We start from the raw sequence: 21203 nt of genomic DNA, 5'->3' as shown, positions 1-21203 counted from the left end.
CCTTGGCCATACAGTTGAGTCTGCTGCTCCCTACTAACATTACCAGGGCCCTCTTTCTTCCAGCTTACAAATATGCCTTTTCCTCAGATGCTGAAAATCTAATGTATGCCTTGGGCACCTCAGAAGTCGATGAAGGGCGATTTTGCTGGGTCTGTCCAGATGCAGTGCGGAAAAGTCAGTTATGTGTCCTTACAGCACTGTGCACCAACCTTCACAATTTCCCATTATCCACTGTGTCCAAGCCATTGAGTGGTCTGCTGCAGACTCAGATAAAGCTACGACTTGCTCCTCAGCCTCTCTCGTCTACATCTCAACTTAAGAACTAGTAGCTGACATCCCTTATCTGTACCCCATCCTTGCCAAGATGCACGAACGCCGTGCTCCTGCCAATTCGCTTTTAAAGATTATTCAAGATTTCAAATACTTCCATAATTTCTCTCAGCCTATCCAAGCAGGGCCATGCTGTCCCTCAACCAGTGACTTTTCATTCTGGCAGTGTTCTTCAAATAATCAGCAGCCCATTCTCCACCATTTCTTTTTCTAACCTCTCAGTCTGATGTAAAAAGCCTCCTTCAAATTCCTCTCCTCTGTTGTGCTTTTAACACCTCCAAACCCTTCTTCAAAAATCAGGAGCGATTTTGACGATGCAAATAGGGCAAAACTATTCCCTTGGGGAAGTCACAGACTTAAAAGTAATTTTGCAAATGAACCAGAGGGGAAATACTTTTCAGACAGGAGACTATTATGACTCGCACACACTCATTCAAAACTAATGCCAAAGGAGCTTTCAAAAAGAAACCAACTGGATATGCATTTCAAATTTATAATCAAACTTTGATAGATATTTGAAGAGAAGCAAATTCAAGGCTACAGGAAAAGCTGGGGCACATGGGATTAAATGGGACAGCTCTCTCAAAGTGTCAGCTCAGATCCGAAGGGCCAAATGGCCCAGTTGAAGATACAAGCCTTTCTCTTTCCCCCTTTTTCCTTATCTTCAATATCTACTTACTTTTTCTCCAACATTTATTAAAATGCATGGACATCCTTTTCTGTGTGGAGAGCATTATGGAAATCTAAGTTCTTGCTTTGGGTGGCAGATGTGGCTCAGTCGGTAGCACTCACACTTCTGAATCACTAGCTTCCAGGTTCAAGTCCCATTCCAGCATTTTGGCACAAAAATCGCTCCAGTTACAACACTGAAGGGGCGTTGCACTGTCAGAGGTACTGACTTTGAGATGGTTCATTAAACTGATGGCCCCATTTACCTTCTCAGGTGTGCTATTTCAAAGAATTGATTTCCTTGCTCATGTTTATTCCTCAACCCAACATCACAAAAATAAGTCGGAGTGCAAATTGTCTGCTGCACTTTCTACATTGCAAGGCAGACTACCTTTCCAAATGTTCATCGCTGGTTGCAAAACACTTGGAGATGTGAAGTGATCATGAAAAGCAACTCATCCATTCTGTCCAAGTTTCCTAAGCTGAACTACTCCCATTTGCGTACATTCGGCCCATATCCCTCTAAATCTGTCTAATCCATGTACCTGCCCCAATGTCTTCTAAGTGTTGTAACTGTAACCTGCATTCACTAATTCATCTGGCAGCTTGTTCCGTATACACACATCCCTACGTAAACTAGAATAATAGAGTTGCGCTCTATAATTATCATAGTTTCTCATTGCTGGATCTTTTTCCCCTTTCAAGTTCTCAAAAAGTTACTAAGGTAACAAGTTTACTAATCCCAACCTGACAAGTAACTAGCTCTAAGATGATTGATAAAAAAGACAAGGCAGGTTAATCTCTAAATTTAACTTCCTTTCTACACCCTTTTGGAAAATACCTTCATTCTATTTGGTAAGACACACACAAACACACACACCCTTGCGTCCTCCTTATAAATGGGTTAACCGAGCATGTACAAGCTGAAAAGTACTTCCTGCTCAACACTGGCTCTTAAAATGGAAGAATGACAGTGTAGCATGATGGTGGACCAAAACATTATAAAGGAACAACAGGCTGCACACTTGTGCCATAATTCCTCAATGTAGTCAGGACATAGTCAGTGTCTCTGATCTAAATTTTAACCAGCAGTCAAGCACAACCTACTAACCAGGCAAACAGAACAATATACAGGTCACTTAAGGCCATCCTTGCAGATCTTTCAATGGACAAAACAACAGAGAGAGAGAGAGAGAGAGAGAGAGAGAGAGAGAAACATGTGGGGAAGTCTGGGCCAACCCAACTGCCCAGAGTTAACTAATTGAACACAAATGACTCCTGACGCATTACAAAGTGAATACAACTGTATCCATTAATGCGGTGGAGAATAGATGGGTGGATTGTAATCACCTTGGAATTTTTTCAAGTTGATTGATTCAATCTGTAAAAACCACAAGGCACCACTGTGTTGGGCTATAAAACTGCACCAAAATTGGCTGGGTTGGAGCCCTGTTTAACACAGATCTGCAAATCAATATTGAAGTGATTTCTAAACAAGCACATTATGTAAGACTTCAGCAGAATAACAGGTTTATTTTTGCTATGAGCTTGATATGTTTGTAACTGTGCCGCAAACACGTCTGGTAGCACAGACTAAATGTGGGTGGGGGAGGGAAGTGATGCATTGCTCCAGAATAGCTTCATTTCCGAATACTTATTTCTGCAAGGCTTTAGGCTACGCAGTGTGGGAGTGAACTATCTTATTACTTCAGAGAGATGTCAGCCTGAAATGTGGATTATGAGGGATGAGGACCTCTTTCTTTCTCCCTCTGTCAGATGAAAGGCCCTAATGAAATAAAGCTTGTGCAGCCTTCAAACGTCCAGAGCACACAATCTACACACAGGTTGAAGGGGAAGTCATTCAATCCCTTTGCCTGTTCTGTCATTCAATTGGATCAAGGCTGACCCACCCCTAGTTTGATCTTTCTCCTTGAATTACCCAACACCCTCAGCCTCTCTCAGGGAGAGAAGTTAACTTTCCTACTATCCCTTGCGTGAAGGATTGCTTCTTGATTTCACCCATGAATAGTCAAGCTCTAATCTAAAGATTGTACCCCTTTATTCTGATTTCCTCTAGAGAAAGTGAATCCCTTGCTTTCAAATCCTTTCACACCTGATTTAGACCCTTGCAAACTTTCTAAACACAGCTTCTGTACAATACCAGCGCTGAAAGCATTAATTTACTTTCACAGATCAACACTGCAGTTCTTTCAAGGCCAGTTTATCCTTCAGGAATTGCAGTGCCTAATATAGAATGTAGACTCGATGGACCGAAGGGCCGTTTGTCCAAGGTGTAGACCCCTGTGACTCTATGACAATACTCAGGAGGGCACCCCAAATAATTGCCAGGACAAACTGACAGCCTCCCATAGACCACAAGGAGGAGGAGATAGGCATTTGTACAGATTCTGTGATTCTATGTGGGAAAGTTCACAAACTCTTCATAAGTAGAGACTCTGAGTTTACTGAAGCAGTTTATTGAAGATATATTGACTGCTCCAATGGCATGTTATGACAAAGGATTAATGGGAGCCATTATTTAGCAAGATAACCATGAGCAGCCACTGCAAATCAAGTGAAGCCAAACACCTTGTCATTTGTTGGATGGATGTTGGGCCAACGGATGTGAAGAACAAAAATTACTAACATAAAACCACCTTCCACTCTGAGCTGCTATGGATTGAGAGAGTCCAACATTCAGCACCATGCAGGCTAAGGGATGCAAAATGATCCAGACACTGTCTTGTTCTGTGAATCTCTTGTGCCTACAGGCGGTAAAATATTTACCAGTGCTCCAAGCCTCATGGATTGCTGCTTTCTGTCTGAATTTTTCAGCCAGATGGTCCAGTCTCTCCAACCTCCTGATTTCATTGAGCAGCCATTCTTCATAACCCTTTTCGGCCTGCTCCAGCGAGCCCCAGGCGTTGTTTATATCCTGCAATCAGCATGAAGTACAGTTATAGATACAGAACAAGGTTAGTGCCTTGTTCATCAACCTAGCAGCATTATCCTGCACCATCTCTTGTTTAATCCAATCAATTTCCAAACTGAATGGATCCCAACACCAGGAAATGAATTCAGTGTCGATGTAAGACTAGTCAAGCAGATCTCCTGGACCTTCACTCTAAAATTTCTGAATTGAAAATATAACTGCTTAGTGGCAAGTTTCACAAGTACCCAGACCACCACCCCCACAAACAGCAACTCGAAACACCTTTCCTTGACATTCAACACCATTACCATTCTGAATTTCTCACCATCACCAATACCCTGGGGATTACCATTGGCCAGAAATTGAGCCAGATCAGCCATATAAAATTTTGTACATGAAAGCAGGTCAGACTGGTTTTCTGCAATGAGTAACTCACCTCCTGACTTCCCACAGTTTGTCCAACATCTGCAAGTTGGAGTGTGATGGAATACTGCCCCCCCCCCCCCCTCAACCTTGCCTTGCCTGGTTGGGTGCAGCTCCAACAACACTTGTGAAGCTTGATATCATCCAGGTCTAAGTAGCCTGCTTGGCTATCACACCAACTTAAGTGATCATTCCCTCCACCACTGACAGTGGCAGCAGTGTGTATCATCAAGAAGGTGCACTGCAACAAAGGTTCCTTTGATGGCACCTTTCAAATCTACAACTTCTATCACTCAGCAGACAAAGGCAGCAGAGGCATGGGAACACCACCATCAGCAATTTCCTCTTCACGTCACAGTGTTCTGACTTGGAACTAAATCCCCATTCTTTCATCATCACTAGGTTGGTTCAAGGTGGCAGCTCATTGCCACTACCTTTGAAAGCCAGTTATGGCTAAGCAACAAATGATGGCCTTGCCAGAGACCTTAGCCTCTCACAAATGAGTTGTTGAAAGAAAAAAGACTGGTATTTGCATTAAGAAAAGAACAAGTCATGGGTACATAGTTTCAGAATCTGGCACAGTCTGCACGACAGAGGAGATCTGAACAAGGTGCATCTCTCAGGATAATCCAGAATTGTCTCATCAGCAACTGCAAAGGTACCATTAAAGCCACACAGTCACAATGTGGGAACTTAAATAACGGTAAGTGCATTGTTTGAACCATGTTTTTAGTGTTCTAAAGGCAAAAACAGATTGTCTTCCAGCATCTATGTACTTAGTAAGGAGAGAACATTATGATTCAGCATTGAAGCAGTCCACACCTTCAGCGGGACCTTCACTGTTCTGATTATGCACTACATTCATTAATTAGCTTGTTACTTTAATGCTAAATTAAGAAAAGACTTCGATAACATGTGACTACCACTTATAGGGAAAGCTGTGTAGAATAATTTCTGAATGCTTCTTTTTTTCAAAGGGGAATTCTATAAAACAAAGGTTGCATTGTTCACTAATCCTGGAGGATTTTTAGATTAATTAATTTAAATTAATCCGCAGTAATAAACTCATTGAGTCTTGTGCATATACAGAGGTCTGAAGATAAAATATGGTCATCAATGGTCACTAAGGATTAGCTCTGACTGTTAAAGGGAGAAACAGCAGTTTAAATACATTAACTGCTATTCTACTTAAAATAAGCACCAAAACCAAACTTGTGGTTGTGCCTTCCTTTCAATAGATTTTATTTTCTAAACAATTCATGGGCTAATGTGTTTATTTTGTTCATTTTCTCCCTTTGTCCCAACACTCTTAGCCCTTCCTACAAGTTAATCTGTTTGGTGTCGGTGTCAGTGTCTGGCTGAAACAGATCACAAGAGACCATGAGGAGAGCAAGGAGAAGGAAGACTGAGAAAGCATTGAGATTAAATCTCCCATGCCACTTTTTCCTTTCTCATGCATTTGAATTCTCCTTCCACATTCCGGTTTCTGTATGGAGGAGTGAGGGATTGTGAGGAACTCCAGTAGGTTTTTCCTGTAGTCCTACATTGGCAGTGGCTGGGCCAGCATTTATTGCCACTGAGAAAGTGGTAGCGAACTGTCCTTGAACTGTCGCAGCCTGTGTCTTTTAGGTACTTTCATAATGTTATGACAAAGGGTGTTCTAGGATTTTGACCCAGTGACAGTGAAAAACTGTGATTTTGTTCCAAATCAGGATAGTGTGTAGCTTGGAGGGGAACTTGGAGAGATACTCCCATGCATCTGCTAGCCTTGTCCTTATAGATGGTAGAGGTTGTGGGGTTTGGAAGATGCTGTCAACAGAGCTCTGGTGAGTTACTAAGTTTATCTTGTAGATGGTACAGAGTGCTACTATTGGGCACTAATCATGGAGGGAGTTAATGTTGAAGAGGGTGGATGAAGTGCCAATCATACAGGCCATTTTGTCCTGAATGGAGTCAAGTTTCTTGAGTGTATAACTCATCCAGTGATTTATTTTTTTTGTGGGGATCGAAAATGCCATGTCCTGGGGACTGGAGGATAGGAGTATATATCCCATTTGAACATACTTCACATTTCACAGGGACAGTTAACAGTCTAAGACAGTTAACAGTTTCTCAGCTTGGCGACCTTCCATGTTTGTTGCCCAAATGCCAGACATACTGAGAATAAGTCTTTAGTAAGGTTTAATGAGATGGGCATGATCAATCTGAAATATAACACTGCCAAATCAGTGTTGCTGAATGCTCTGTTCAGGGTCTTACATCTTTCTTATATCCTCAGTTCGACATGTTCATATTCCTCCTGAGATCGCGATCTCTTCCTGTAGTAAGCTTCCACCCCAGAAGAGTGACAAAGTGATGATTATTAACCTACGACCTATCACTCTGTCCTTGCCCAACATTTATACTGACTTGGATTTCAGTGGTTATTGTTTTTAATTAATTCACAGGATATGAGTGTCATTGGCTAAGCCAGCATTTATTGCCCATCCCTAATTGCTAAGACGGCAGTTAAACTGTGGGTCTGCAGTCACATTTGGACTATATCAGATAAGGACGGCAGTTTCTTTCCCTAAGGTTTTTCCGATAATCGATAATGGTCGTCATTAGACTCTTCATTGAATTAAAGTTCCACTATTTGGCATGGTGGGATTTGAGCTTGGGTATCCAGAACATTATCAGGGTGTCTGCATTAACAGAATAGCAATAATACCACTAGGCCATCGCCTCCCCGAGTAAGAGAGGTCAAGAGCAGGAACCCTGGCTCACTTGCCTCTCTCCAAATCAAAACCATGGAACCAGAATGTAAATAGGCTGCTGCTTTCCATGGTGACATCCACTATGTTTGAATCTGGGTCTTCTCTGCCTGAAAAGCTCAGCCACTCACTGGGCGAGGTCTAGGTAAAAATAATCTTCACTCAATATTAAAATGGACTTGTTATTAATTACTGATCTGACACCTTTCAACATTATTGTATAAAAATCAGGTTCACCACAAGTCTAAAAACTAATGATTTAACAATTCTTTTTTGCATTTAGGTTTGATAAGCAGAAGCTTAGTCATGTTTCATATGTCTGTGAACAACTACCCTATTCTCCCCTAGTTTTCAATCTTAAAATTTGTGACTCGCTATGGTTGATTCCAACGAGGAAGTCAAAGAAATGACCTGCAAGGTTCACTGTTCCATCTCAAAAAAAGTAGACAGAAGCCCACTTTTTCCAAAAGGAATGAAACCCATAAATGAATCCAAGACCAACACCAAAGTGCAATATGGCCGACTTCAGGGACACTCGTACGTGTCTAAAAGGCTCCTATCAATCCTGACATGAACAGAAATGGTTGACATTGGGGCTGCAATTCAACCTGCAAGCATTCGCATTTTAACTCCAGGAATTTGCCATCTAATGAAAGTGTGAGGGCATCTTCACTACATGGTTTGCTCATGTTCAAGAGGACCAGCCAGCCCCTTTTTCTGAAGAGTAACTAGAACTCAAGATGAATCTGGGGAAGTGCCTGATGGAGGGAAAAAAAAGGAGACTGTGGTGGAGAGGAAAGACAAGTCATCTACAAAGGCTGGAAAGTCAGGAAGGCTGCAAGGTTTGCGGGGGGAGAGAGAGTACAGAAGAGGAGAGTTTCAAACTTGCCCAAAAAAGGGCATACACAGCCATTGCAAAGCTTGGAAAATTTTAAACCACTAAGGTGATGAATTACTTGCAAATAAATGTGGAATCTCTAGGATAAGGCTACGCATGTTCAGAAGCTTTATAAACAGAAAAAAAGATACAGTGGATGCGATTGTAAAGAACACTATCAACTATTAAATTTTAATGTGCGATCACAGTCTGAAATCTAGTGAAAACGGTCATAACTGCCTACCTAAAATTAATTTAGAAGGCGTGTTGAGGGCAATGGCTTTGCGTGTGTAGAAGTAACGTGCATCAATTTTTCTGTGACAACCAGAATGCAGTGTTACATTGTGGCTGCATCAGCTAATAATTGAGACAATGAAACTGATAAAGTAGCCCTGATAACCAAAAGACAATATCTAGAGGAGCCTTTGTGGGAGAAAAAAAAAGAGCCTCACCACCATTCATTTGAATAGTGGCTGGTCTGTGACCTAACTTCATCAAATTCCTTTTCCCAGCCTGATTTAAAATGAACAATTTTACTTGAAATAAAGTTTCAAATGTAAGTTTGTTTACTGAGCTGGAAAGTTGGTTTTCAGATGTTTTGGCACCATACTAGGTAACATCAGTGAGCCTTCGATGAAGCGCTGGCATTATGTCCTGCTTTCTCTTTATGTGTTTAGGTTTCCGTGGGGTGGTGATGTCACTTCCGGCAGTGATGTCATTTCCTGCTCTCCCCCCCCCCCCCCCCCCGAGAGTGGTAGATAGGTTCCAAGTCAATGGGTTTGTTGATAGAGTTCCAGTTGGAATGCCATACTTCTAGAAATCCTTGTGTGTTGCTGTTTGGCTTGTCAGAGGATGGATGTGTTGTCCCAGTCAAAATGGTATCCTTCCTCATCCATATGCAAGGATACTAGTGAGAGTGGGTCAAATCTTTTTGTGGCTAGTTAATGTCATGTATCCTGGTGGCTAGTTTTCTGCCTGTTTGTCCAATGTAGTGTTTGTTACAGTTCTTGCAATGTATTTTGTAAATGACATTAGTTTTGCTTGTTGTCTGTAAAGGGTCTTTTAAATTCATCCCAACACCCATAAATGAAACTGCATTAGAACATTATTTCCATGTGCCACCACACACTGTAGCACAGAGGAACTACGAAGAGCAGAGGAAAATCACCTATATAGCATATTCAAAAAGAATGGGTACCCAATGAACATAATCCACTGATTTCTCAGCAACAAACCCAAACAAGCAGACACAACATGTGTAGAAAGCCTAGCCACTCTTCTCTGGGGTGACACAGTGGCTCAGTGGTTAGCACTGCTGCCTCACAGCATCAGGGTCCCAGGTTCAATTCCAGCCTCGGGCGACTGTCTGTGTGGAGTTTGCACATTCTCCCCCTGTCTGCGTGGGTTTCCTCCGGTGCTCTGGTTTCCTCCCACAGTCCAAAGTTGTGAATTGGCTATGCTAAATTGCCCATAGTGTTAGGTGCATTAGTCACAGGGGAAATAGGTCTGGGTGGGTTACTCTTCGGAGGGTCGGTGTGGACTGGTTGGGCCGAAGGGCCTGTTTCCACACTGTAGGGAATCTAATCTAATCTAAAATCAAGGACATCTCGGAAGTGATTGCCAGGCTACTCAGACAACTTGGCATCATGATAGCCCACAAACCCACCAACATAGTAAAACAGCAGCTAATGAACTTAAAAGACCATATATAGACAACAAAAAGATATGATCCACTATCACTAGTATCCTCACATACAGATGAGGAAGGACACCACTTTGATTGTGACAACACATCCATCCTAGGACGAACCAAACAGACACACACGAGAATTCTTAAAAGCATGGCATTCCAAACAAAACTCTATCAACAAACAGATCGACTTGGATCCCATCTACCACCCTCTTTTAAAAAAAAAGGAAATGACATCATCAACACAAGGAAACCTAAAAAAAATAGAAAGCAGGACATAACACCAGCACTTCACCGGAGGCTCACTGATGTTATGAAACAGGTTATGGTGGTGAAACGTCTGAAAATGAACCTTCCAGCTCAGTCAGCAAACTTACAAACAGAACCTCAACCTGAGCTACAAATCTTCTCAAAACTCCGTTTCAAATCTGTATCATTATTTGCTTGTAGACGTGTTTCTTAGCGACACTCCTTGAAGGCTTTAGTGTGCGTCACCTAATCCTAGATTCTTTAATCAATGGAAATAGTTTCTGTCTAATGAACCAACTCAACCAGGGATGGGCAATAAATCCCACCCTTGTTGGTGATGGTATGTCCCGGAGAGAGTGAAGAAAAATCTTAAATCAATTCCAAGCACTCCCAATGAGTGAATCTCATTTGGATGCAATTTGCGATGAGAAAGATCAGAATTCGATGGGTACCCATGATCCAAAATAGGAGGAGCATAAGGAACAGGGGGAACAAAATCATAAAATAATCTGGATATTGTGGTGTACAGCAAAATATAAACATTAATTTGGCAGTGCAGTACTGCTGAAAAGCAAGCCATGCCATTGAAGCTGTTTGTCTGATACACATCAGGATAGATGCTAAACTTCCAAGGGAACACCAATTTTTTCCGCATGTGAAAATGGTGGCAAGTCATACAGACTACAACTTGTCGATAAATCCACATCCTTTTCACATGCCAATTCAGATTGGTCAAGGGATTGTAATGGAGAATGCACCAGGAAACTAGTCTCCCACTCTTGTTTCACTATAATCATACACAGGATCTGTCTTAGGTAGGGACAAAAAAAAACGAATATATTCAGGAATTGCACTTCTTAAAAAAATTAAAAGAAGTGACATGACGTGGTGAGAAATGGGATTGGAAGTGAAGCTCTCTAACTGTGGTTATTTATCAACTCTTCTACGCAAGATGATAGCCAGAGGTCAAGCTTTACACCCTGCAGTCTTAGAATTATTACAATAAAATTAACAAAAGGTATTTTATTCAAGAAATGTGTTCATGGCCCAAAGACTGGATTGCAAGTATGATCATCAAAACATTCATACATAGGCTAATCATTCAGGGTAAAAACCATGCAAATATTTAACAATCATGTACTATCAAAACAAGACAAAAAATTAGCAGGTAACAGGGAAGTAGAAGGTGGGATATTAAAATGGATAAACTTGTATAAATACCCATTAAAATTACAATACTCCATTACAGGCTCCTGAGTGCATATCAATTCACCATGCAGTAACTGAGGACCTGAATCATCGAAATAATAGGGCAGCATGATAAAATGGTTAAACACTGCACAACTGAATCACACACACAAACCAGGAGTCAACTGGCAACCTCATCCTTGAATGTTTATAATAGAAATGCTTCTCCAGCCCAGATTCAGCAAGGAAATATTGTATTTATACATACCGACACCATCTTGCCTTCGGATGGCATGAAGGCTGGTCTGTTGCTGAGTCGCAGTTTGGTCTGCAGGGTGTTGAAGTTGATTTCCAGCTGGCACTTCTCCTGCACTTTGGGTGGTTTGTGGAGGCGGCGATAGTCTCGGAAATCCTCCAGTTTTTGCTGCATGGCCTGCATGGTGTTCTCCGGGGCACGGTTTTCCAACCAGGGAATGGTGCGTCGGATCCACTCCAGAAGCTAAACACAACAAGAGCACTGAATGGCCCAGAAAGCTCACAAAACATTGAGCTAGGTAGCAGCTGTACCAACCCTCTTTGCTTATAAGAATGAATTCTGATAAACACAAATGAAACCGTGCAGCGAAGAGAGTGTATTTTATATAAACAATTTGCTATTTCATTAACAGAGGATGTTATAATAAGGTTGGTGATGCCGAATACGCATAATGGCTCAAATTGGAAATGTTGAAAGTAATTGAGGTAAAGTAATTCTGGGCTCATTTTTTAAATGGAAGACTTTTAATGGTTGCCATTTCACCTTGTACCCAACTCTACTCATTTGGCTACCAGCCATCTACTAGATGTGGTTAGCCATGGATAGCCATCTGCATTTTTGCATATTACGTGTAATTACAGACTCGTTTCATTACCAATATCTTCCATTATAGGCTGAGGAAATCCCAGTGTTCAGTGAGAACCAAGTTTGGAAGGTGCAAGAACGCGGGGGACTGGTGGCTGAAGACTGGGTATTACAATTTCTCCAAGCCTTGGGTTTACTTACGGGGATTGGAGAGGTATTTAATGGAGATTTGCTCGACTAATCCCAGAGAATTGTCTGTTCCAGGACATTGGATGCTAAAGATATAAATGGTGCATGTGGTGATGCTGTATTGATAATAAGCTGGTCTTTTCTTAAGTAGTATTGTAAATAATTCAAGAGACAGTTCTAACCAGAGTGTGGATGCTTCCTCACTGATGATTTAAGGCTAGTTAGTGCTATATGCAATGCTTGTTCTTCTTTTGTGCAACATCACAGTACCACACTAGAGCTCAGCACTGCAGCATCAAAGCACAGAGGCACACAGTCTATTTGCTCCTCTTAATGCCGCCAGAGCTCAGTTATTCAGTCTCCTTTGGTAAGTGGAGCCCCACAGTGCAGCAAGGGCTCCTGCAGCGTGACATGCTCCCTCTCGCTGCAAGGGCGCAGATTGCTGAGGAGAGGGCAGACGGCAAGACATTGGCAACTGGACCTGCTTGGCATCCCAGCCAGCTACTCCTCCTCATCTCAAAAAAGCATGAAATGACTCCTAACAATAAGATATTTTATAGTAACTGGTGCAGAAGTTCACAAAAGCAGAAAGAGGAATTGGAATTTTTTTTTAAAAAGTCTGTTCAAATCTGTGGGCTGTTTAAAGGGTCCTCTGTTTGTAGATTTAACCTGTATTAAACATTTTCCCCATTGCTGGAAGCTGCACAGGACTGATAAAGGAATGCCAAATTACAGAGGGAGAATTGATTTATTCTGTATAATATAAGGGTGTGATCGGTCAGCACTAGCAATCAGGTCTTAAAACACTTTAATTCAGAACATTGTAAAATGGGGTGACCTGCAAATTAAGAATTATTTTATATAATGAAGTGATGAAATTAATTGCACAATTCTATATTTTAGTACTGTTAATTTACAGCTCGGTTACACTGCCTCTTTGGAATTTTATGATTTGAATAAAGACCTATGTCAGCACAAAGCAGAGAGCTGATGGAGGCCTTTTGTCTCCACTTTTAAAGCTTTATTAAACAAAGGTAAAAATCCTTGCTTCTTTTTAGAAAAAAAACAAACCAAATTAATTTTCTACTTGTCTTAAATTTAGGCAAAGACTTTATAATTGGGAGATACAACAGGGCAACTCAGTCCCGTGTATGTTGCAATGGCTTACAGCATGTGGAAAGTCTCAGGGACATTCCAGGCAGAATGGATGACCACATCCGCAGAAAGTGCCAATGGTTTAACCAGCTTGAGCAGGTTTGAGCAAGGCTGGAGGCACAGCAGTGTATCCATGTGTCTGACAGCCAAGTGGACAGCACGTTTTATTAGACGTGGTCACCCCATAGCGTAAGCAAGTGCAGTCAGAGAAGAAATAGGTAGCTATCATTCAGAAGAAGGGAGATCGACAGGTAGTCAGGAAAGGCCAGAGTGCACTTCACTCAAGATCGGTTTTGAAGTGTTGGAAAATGGTGACAGTTCCCCGGGGAGCAAGAAGGGGAGAGAAAGAGAGCAATAGCAATAGTGGTAGGAGATTCAATAGTGAACTGTACACACAGGCGTTTCTGCAGCCTCAGATATAACTCCAGGATGGTGTATTGCCTTCCTTGGAGCAAGAGTCAAGGAATTTTCCGAATGGATGCAGGGCTAGGATAATCAAAAGTTCACATTGGTACTAACAACTGTGAGAAAGGGTGACATTGTGCAACAAGAATTTAAGGAGCTAGGTAGTAGATCCAAAAAAAAGAACCTCAAACAGTAATCTCTGGATTACTGCCAGTATCATGTGTTAGTGAGTACAGGAATAGATGGATGGAGCAGTAGAATGTATGCCTTAAGAGTTAGTGCAAGAGGGAGGGCCTTAGACTCCTGGATCACTGGGTCTGTTCCTGGGGAAGTGGGACCTGTACAAGTCTGCCAGGTTGTATCTGAACTGGAATGAGACCTTGTGTGTGTGTGGAGAGGGCCAGGGTTTGATAAAGCTGTTATTACTAGATTGTTGCTATGACAGAGACATGACTGAGAGGGGGGCAGGACTGACAGCTCAATATTGTAGTGTGTACAGTCTTCAGACAAGCCAAGGGTGCGACATTGTAAAATGTGACAATCGGTTTGTGTGAAGCTGGAAAAAATAGGTGCAGTTCTAAATGTATTCAGTACAGAGAAGGACAATGCAGGTTTAGGAATCAGGGAGTTGCACTGTGATATACTTGAGCAAATTAGTATTGATTATCAACAGTTTTACGAGGCTTAACAGTAAATAAATGCTCAGATTTATTATAAATAAATCATCAGGCCTAGGTGAGATGCATTTCAAGTTACTGTGGGAGGCAAGGGGGAGATTGAGGGGCCCTAACATTCATCAATGGCTGCAGGAGAGGTGCCAAACGACTGAAGAACAACTAATTTGGTAGCACTCAAGAAGCCTGAAGGGATAAACCAGGAAAATACACATCAGTAAGTCTAATATCAGTGGTAGGGAATCGATTGTTTAAAAAAATTCGGAGGGATAGAATTAATCCCCACTTGAGGAGGCAATGATTTAGCAAGGAAAGTCATAGCTTTGTCAAGGAAGATCACGTTTAACAAATGTTACTGAATTTTTTTTGAGGAGATGACTTGGTGTGTAGATAAGATTCCTGTAGTTGATGTGATCAACATGAACTTCAGCATGGCTTAGGACAGGGTCACACACACAGGAGACAGGTCAAAAAAATAAAAGCCCAAAGCAATTTGGCAATCTGGATCCAAAACTGGCTTAGAGACAGGAGGTAGAGACAGGAGGTCGGGGGGTAGAGACAGGAGGTCGGGGGGAGGGGGGTAGAGACAGGAGGTCGGGGGGAGGGGGATAGAGACAGGAGGTCGGGGGGAGGGGGAGCTAGAGACAGGAGGTCGGGGGGAGGGGGATAGAGACAGGAGGTCGGGGGGAGGGGGAGCTAGAGACAGGAGGTCGGGGGGGGGAGCGAGAGACAGGAGGTCGGGGGGGGGAGCGAGAGACAGGAGGTCGGGGGGGGGGGGAGCGAGAGACAGGAGGTCGGGGGGGGGAGCGAGAGACAGGAGGTCGGGGGGGGGAGCGAGAGACAGGAGGTCGGGGGGGGGAGCGAGAGACAGGAGGTCGGGGGGGTGTCGAGACAGGAGGTCGGGGGGGGGTGTAGAGAGTGGAGGTCGGGGGGGTGTAGAGACTGGAGGTCGGGGGGGTGTAGAGACTGGAGGTCGGGGGGGTGTAGAGACTGGAGGTCGGGGGGAGGTAGAGACTGGAGGTCGGGGGGAGGTAGAGACTGGAGGTCGGGGGGGTGTAGAGACAGGAGGTCGGGGGGAGGTAGAGACAGGAGGTCGGGGGGAGGTAGAGACAGGAGGTCGGGGGGAGGTAGAGACAGGAGGTCGGGGGGAGGTAGAGACAGGAGGTCGGGGGGAGGTAGAGACAGGAGGTCGGGGGGAGGTAGAGACAGGAGGTCGGGGGGAGGTAGAGACAGGAGGTCGGGGGGAGGTAGAGACAGGAGGTCGGGGGGAGGTAGAGACAGGAGGTCGGGGGGAGGTAGAGACAGGAGGTCGGGGGGAGGTAGAGACAGGAGGTCGGGGGGAGGTAGAGACAGGAGGTCGGGGGGAGGTAGAGACAGGAGGTCGGGGGGGTGTAGAGACAGGAGGTCGGGGGGGTGTAGAGACAGGAGGTCGGGGGGGTGTAGAGACAGGAGGTCGGGGGGGTGTAGAGACAGGAGGTCGGGGGGGTGTAGAGACAGGAGGTCGGGGGGGTGTAGAGACAGGAGGTCGGGGGGGTGTAGAGACAGGAGGTCGGGGGGGTGTAGAGACAGGAGGTCGGGGGGGTGTAGAGACAGGAGGTCGGGGGGGTGTAGAGACAGGAGGTCGGGGGGGTGTAGAGACAGGAGGTCGGGGGGGTGTAGAGACAGGAGGTCGGGGGGGTGTAGAGACAGGAGGTCGGGGGGGTGTAGAGACAGGAGGTCGGGGGGGTGTAGAGACAGGAGGTCGGGGGGGTGTAGAGACAGGAGGTCGGGGGGGTGTAGAGACAGGAGGTCGGGGGGGTGTAGAGACAGGAGGTCGGGGGGGGTGTAGAGACAGGAGGTCGGGGGGGTGTAGAGACAGGAGGTCGGGGGGGTGTAGAGACAGGAGGTCGGGGGGGTGTAGAGACAGGAGGTCGGGGGGGTGTAGAGACAGGAGGTCGGGGGGGTGTAGAGACAGGAGGTCGGGGGGGTGTAGAGACAGGAGGTCGGGGGGGTGTAGAGACAGGAGGTCGGGGGGGTGTAGAGACAGGAGGTCGGGGGGGTGTAGAGACAGGAGGTCGGGGGGGTGTAGAGACAGGAGGTCGGGGGGGTGTAGAGACAGGAGGTCGGGGGGGTGTAGAGACAGGAGGTCGGGGGGGTGTAGAGACAGGAGGTCGGGGGGGTGTAGAGACAGGAGGTCGGGGGGGTGTAGAGACAGGAGGTCGGGGGGTGTAGAGACAGGAGGTCGGGGGGGTGTAGAGACAGGAGGTCGGGGGGGTGTAGAGACAGGAGGTCGGGGGGTGTAGAGACAGGAGGTCGAGGGGGTGTAGAGACAGGAGGTCGGGGGGAGGAGGTTTGGAGACAGGAGGTTGGGGGGGTGGGGAGGTGTAGAGACAGGTGATCGGGGGGGGGGAGGTGTAGAGACAGGAGGTCGGGGGGGAGGTGTAGAGACAGGAGGTCGGGGGGGGGGGGAGGTGTAGAGACAGGAGGTCGGGGGGGGGGAGGTGTAGAGACAGGAGGTCGGGGGGGGGGGGGGGGAGAGTTGTAGAGACAGGAGGTCGGGGGGGGGAGGTGTAGAGACAGGAGGTCGGGGGGGGGAGGTGTAGAGACAGGAGGTCGGGGGGGGAGGTGTAGAGTCAGGAGGTCGGGGGGGGAGGTGTAGAGACAGTAGGTCGGGGGGGGAGGTGTAGAGACAGGAGGTCGGGGGGGGGGGGGGGAGGTGTAGAGACAGGAGGTCGGGGGGGGGGCGAGGTGTAGAGACAGGAGGTCGGGAGCGAGGTGAAGAGACAGGAGGTCGCGGGGGGTGGGGGGGAAAAGAGTTGTCGAGACAGGATAATTGAAGGCTGTTTTTGTCAATGGAAGCCTGTGTCCACTGGCATGCAATAGGGTTCAGTTTGGGTCTGTTTGCTGTGTACATTAATTTTCTCAACATGGCTGTAAGAGGTATAATCAGTTAGTTTGCGGATAACACAAAAATTGGTTGTGTTGTAAAGAGGGAGGAGAAAATCTTAACCGAAGGGCGTTGTGATGGACTGGCTCAAAAAAGGGTAGAAAAGTTGCAAATGGAATTTATGTCTGACAAGTATGAAGTGATACATTTTGGGAGAACATGTTGAATGGAGGGAACCTAGGAGGTACAGAAGATCAGAGGGACCTTGGCATACATGTCCATAAATCTTTGAAGGTACAGGACAGGTAGATAAAGTAGTTAAGGCAGCAGATGGGATCATTTTATTTATTAGTTGAGGCAGGGAGGTTGTGATGGAGGTGTACATAACGTTAGTTTGGCCACAACAGGAGTGCTGTATGCAGTCTGGTCCCCCACAACAAGAACGATTTGATGGTACTGGAGCAGGTGTGGAGGAGATTCACCAGGATGCTGCCTAGCCTACTGTGATTCAACTAAGAGGAAAGACTAGTCAAGGCTGGGGTTGTTTTTCTCACAGCAGAGAAGGCAACTGAGGTGTACAATATTGAGGGTCACAGATAGAGTAGATAGGGAGAAAACCTTTCCACCGATTGGAGGGGTCAATAACCAGGGGGCACAGGTTGAAGATAAGGGATGGGTGGTTCAGAGGAGATTTGAGGAAAATTATTTTCATCCACAGGGTGAGGGAATTCACTTCACTGAAGTGTGCAGGAACCAACAGAGCTTTTCAGAAGTATTTAGATGCCATAGCATGCAAGTCTACAGGTCAGTATTGCAAGATTGGTGCTTGATGGCTAACATTGACTAAATGGGCTGAATGGCCTCCTTCTGTGCTGTAAAATCTAAATATTTACAAAGGATGATCCCTATGGGTGCACACTTATGTGAAAGGAATGGAAGGAGGAAATAGAGGGGGATTGCTGATAAGAAGCTGATGAAGCTTATTTGTGAAATAGTACTCCATTGCTTTTCATCTTGAAAGTGAAATGGGTTGTTCATTTTAAGGAGAGACAATCTCCATGATTCTCAAGTTCTGGTCATGTAACTGGAGAGAGGTATTTGCACATACGTCAGTGGCCAGCTTCTCGTAATCCTCCATTAGCTGTTCATTCTCCTGGTTAACGGCAAGAACTTTACAGATTCGATTGGCTGCTGTTTCCGCCTGTGTAGAGAAGGTGACAAAAAAAAAGAGATTTTGGTTCATCGTAAATAGAGTCATAGAGATGTACAGCATGGAAGCAGACCCTTCGGTCCAACCCGTCCATGCCGACCAGATATCCCAACCCAATCTAATCCCACCTGCCAACACCCGGCCCATATCCCTCCAAACCCTTCCTATTCATATACCCAGGAACTCGGATTTCACCAGTTTCCTCATTTCCCCTCCCCCCACCCTGTCTCAGTCAAATCCATCAAATTCAGCACCGCCTTCCTAACCTGAGATCTTCTTCCCGACCTCTCCGCCCCCACCCCAGTCTGACCTATCACCCTCACCTTGACCTCTTTCCACCTATCACATTTCCGACGCCCCTCCCCCAAGTCCCTCCTCCCTACCTTTTATCTTAGCCTGCTGGACAAACTTTCCCCATTCCTGAAGAAGGGCTTATGCCCGAAACGTCGATTCTCCTGTTCCCTGGATGCTGCCTGACCTGCTGCGCTTTTCCAGCAACACATTTCCAGCGCTATTCATATACCCATCCAAATGCCTCTTAAATGTTGCAATTGTACCAGCCTCCACAACATCCTCTGGCAGCTCATTCCATACACATATCACCCTCTGCGTGAAAACGTTGCCCCTTAGGTCTCTTAAATCTTTCTCCTATCACCCTAAACCTATGCCCTCTAGTTCTGGACTCTTCAACCCCAGGTCTTTGTCTATTTATCCTATCCATGCCCCTCATAATTTTGTAAACCTCGATAAGGTCACTCCTCAGCCTCCAATGCTCCAGGGAAAACAGCCCTAGCCTGTTCAGTCTCTCCCTGTAACTCAGATCCTCCAACCCTGGCAACATCCTTGTAAATCTTTTCTGAACCCTTTCAAGTTTCACAACATCTTTCCGATAGGAAGGAGACCAGAATTGCACGCAATATTCCAACAGTGGCTTAACCAATGTCCTGTACAGACGCAACATGACCTCCCAACTCCTGTACTCAATACTCTGACCAATAAAGGAAAGCATACCAAACGCCTTCTTCACTATTCCATCTATCTGCGACTCCACTTTCAAGGAGCAATGAACCTGCACTCCAAGGTCTCTTTGTTCAGCAACACTCCCTAGGACCTTTCCTTTAAGTGTATAAAGTCCTGCTAAATATTGCTTTCTCAAAATGCAGCACCTCGCATTTGTCTGAATTAAACTCCATCTGCCACTTCTCAGCCCATTGGCCCATCTGTTAAAACAATATGTTCCCCCTGTAAATGAACTTTCCAACACTGCTTGCTGAACACTCAGCGATAGAAAGGAAACTTAGAACTCACCTGGCTATTATGCATTATGACTATCACAAGAAAAGCATTTCCAGTTCAACTAATTGTGGCCTATATAACAACAGAACTCTATTGATCTATGCATGGGAAGAATGCGGAGTGAATCTTGCTAATACCCTTCCTGATATCATCTGTAGTATTCCCAATTATACATTCTCTTTCAGTCACAGCACCAGTTTAGACTTCAAATGTCTCCATTGCCATGCTTTTTAAAAAATATATATACTTTTATATATATATATATAAAAACATATATATCCCACCAATGGTTAGCAAGTTTGCTGTTAACAGAACCATACAGATCCTGAGTATGTTTTCCATTCCGTTCATTAAAAAGCCTGGTTGCAAACTAGCAAATAGAATGGTCAATTAAAATAATGAATGAATGATTCAAAGTGAGGACCTAATGATCGTCTAGTTAATGGCGCTTGGCTTCACAACGTCAGATGTTCAGACTGTGCTGAACAAATGTGCTGAAAAGGGCAGAACAGGAGGTTTCCTGCTTCTTGCCTTGAACATTACCCAATCCTGTCAAAGCAGGCCAACTCTTTTTGTTGCCGTATTTGCACTTCATCAGGCGTAGCCCTGCAAAGGCCTATGTGGTGGTAAATTCTGGTGCCCTTACTTAAGGAAGGATGTATTGGCATTGGAGGTAGGCCAGAGAATGGTCACTTCTTTGATTCCAGGTCTGGAGGGAATGTCTCACAAGGAGAGGTTGAGTAGGCTGGACCTGTACTCATTAGAGTTTAAAAGAATGAGAGGTGACCTTATTGAAACAGACAAGAAACTTCGGAGACGCAGAAAGGTTGGTTTCCCCTTGTGGGAGAATCGAGAGGGCATAATCCTCTTCGGAATATTAGGGATCACCTGTTTATGACAGAGATGAGGAGAAATTTCTTCTGAGGGTAGTGAATCTATGGAATTATTTACAGCAAATGGCTACAGAGTTTGGGTCACTAAGTATATTCAAAGCTACAATAAACAGATTTTTAATCAGTAAGGCAATGAAGGATTATGGGAAGGGTTATGGCAGGAAAGTGGAGTTGAGAACAATCTCATTGAATAGTGGAGCAGACATGATTGGCCGAATGGTCTATTTCTGCTCCAAAGACTGTTGTAGTGAATTTAGTGTCAAATTAAAAGTAGAATTTGCCATGAGTTTGTGACATTATCAATAATCAAGGGATCAGAAATAAGATAACAAGAATCCGGAGAAAGTATATTCCTGTCAGGGTGAAAGGGAAGGCTGGTAGGTATAGGGAATGCTGGATGACTAAAGAAATTGAGGGTTTGGTTAAGAAAAAGAAGGAAGCATATGTCAGGTACAGACAGGATAGATCGAGTGAATCATTAGAAGAGTACAAAGAAAGTAGGAGTATACTTAAGAGGGAAATCAGGAGGGCAAAACAGGGACATGAGATAGCTTTGGCAAATA

The 21203-nt window shown here is 44.8% G+C and overlaps 1 protein-coding gene across 6 annotated transcripts in view; it reads right to left on the bottom strand.

Annotated features, from left to right (window-relative positions):
• The window catches only part of actn1 (actinin, alpha 1), a 221127-nt gene that overhangs the window by 35117 nt on the left and 164807 nt on the right, over window positions 1-21203 (bottom strand). For all 6 annotated transcript variants that reach the window (XM_087990066.1, XM_087990065.1, XM_087990063.1 and 3 more), the window contains exons 9-11: window positions 18350-18442; window positions 11380-11610; window positions 3787-3934 (exon numbers count right to left, since the gene is read on the bottom strand). In XM_087990066.1, the coding sequence (XP_087846192.1) occupies window positions 3787-3934; window positions 11380-11610; window positions 18350-18442 (472 nt within the window). The remainder of the gene's footprint in view (window positions 1-3786; window positions 3935-11379; window positions 11611-18349; window positions 18443-21203) is intronic.

The sequence above is a fragment of the Chiloscyllium plagiosum genome, unplaced genomic scaffold (assembly GCF_037043375.1).
Source record: "Chiloscyllium plagiosum isolate Xiang-an unplaced genomic scaffold, Cpla_swu_hap1 HiC_scaffold_8, whole genome shotgun sequence".
Lineage (NCBI taxonomy): Eukaryota > Metazoa > Chordata > Chondrichthyes > Orectolobiformes > Hemiscylliidae > Chiloscyllium > Chiloscyllium plagiosum.
The sequence above is the reverse complement of the archived record's forward strand: the minus strand, read 5'-3'. Positions and strand labels throughout refer to the sequence as shown.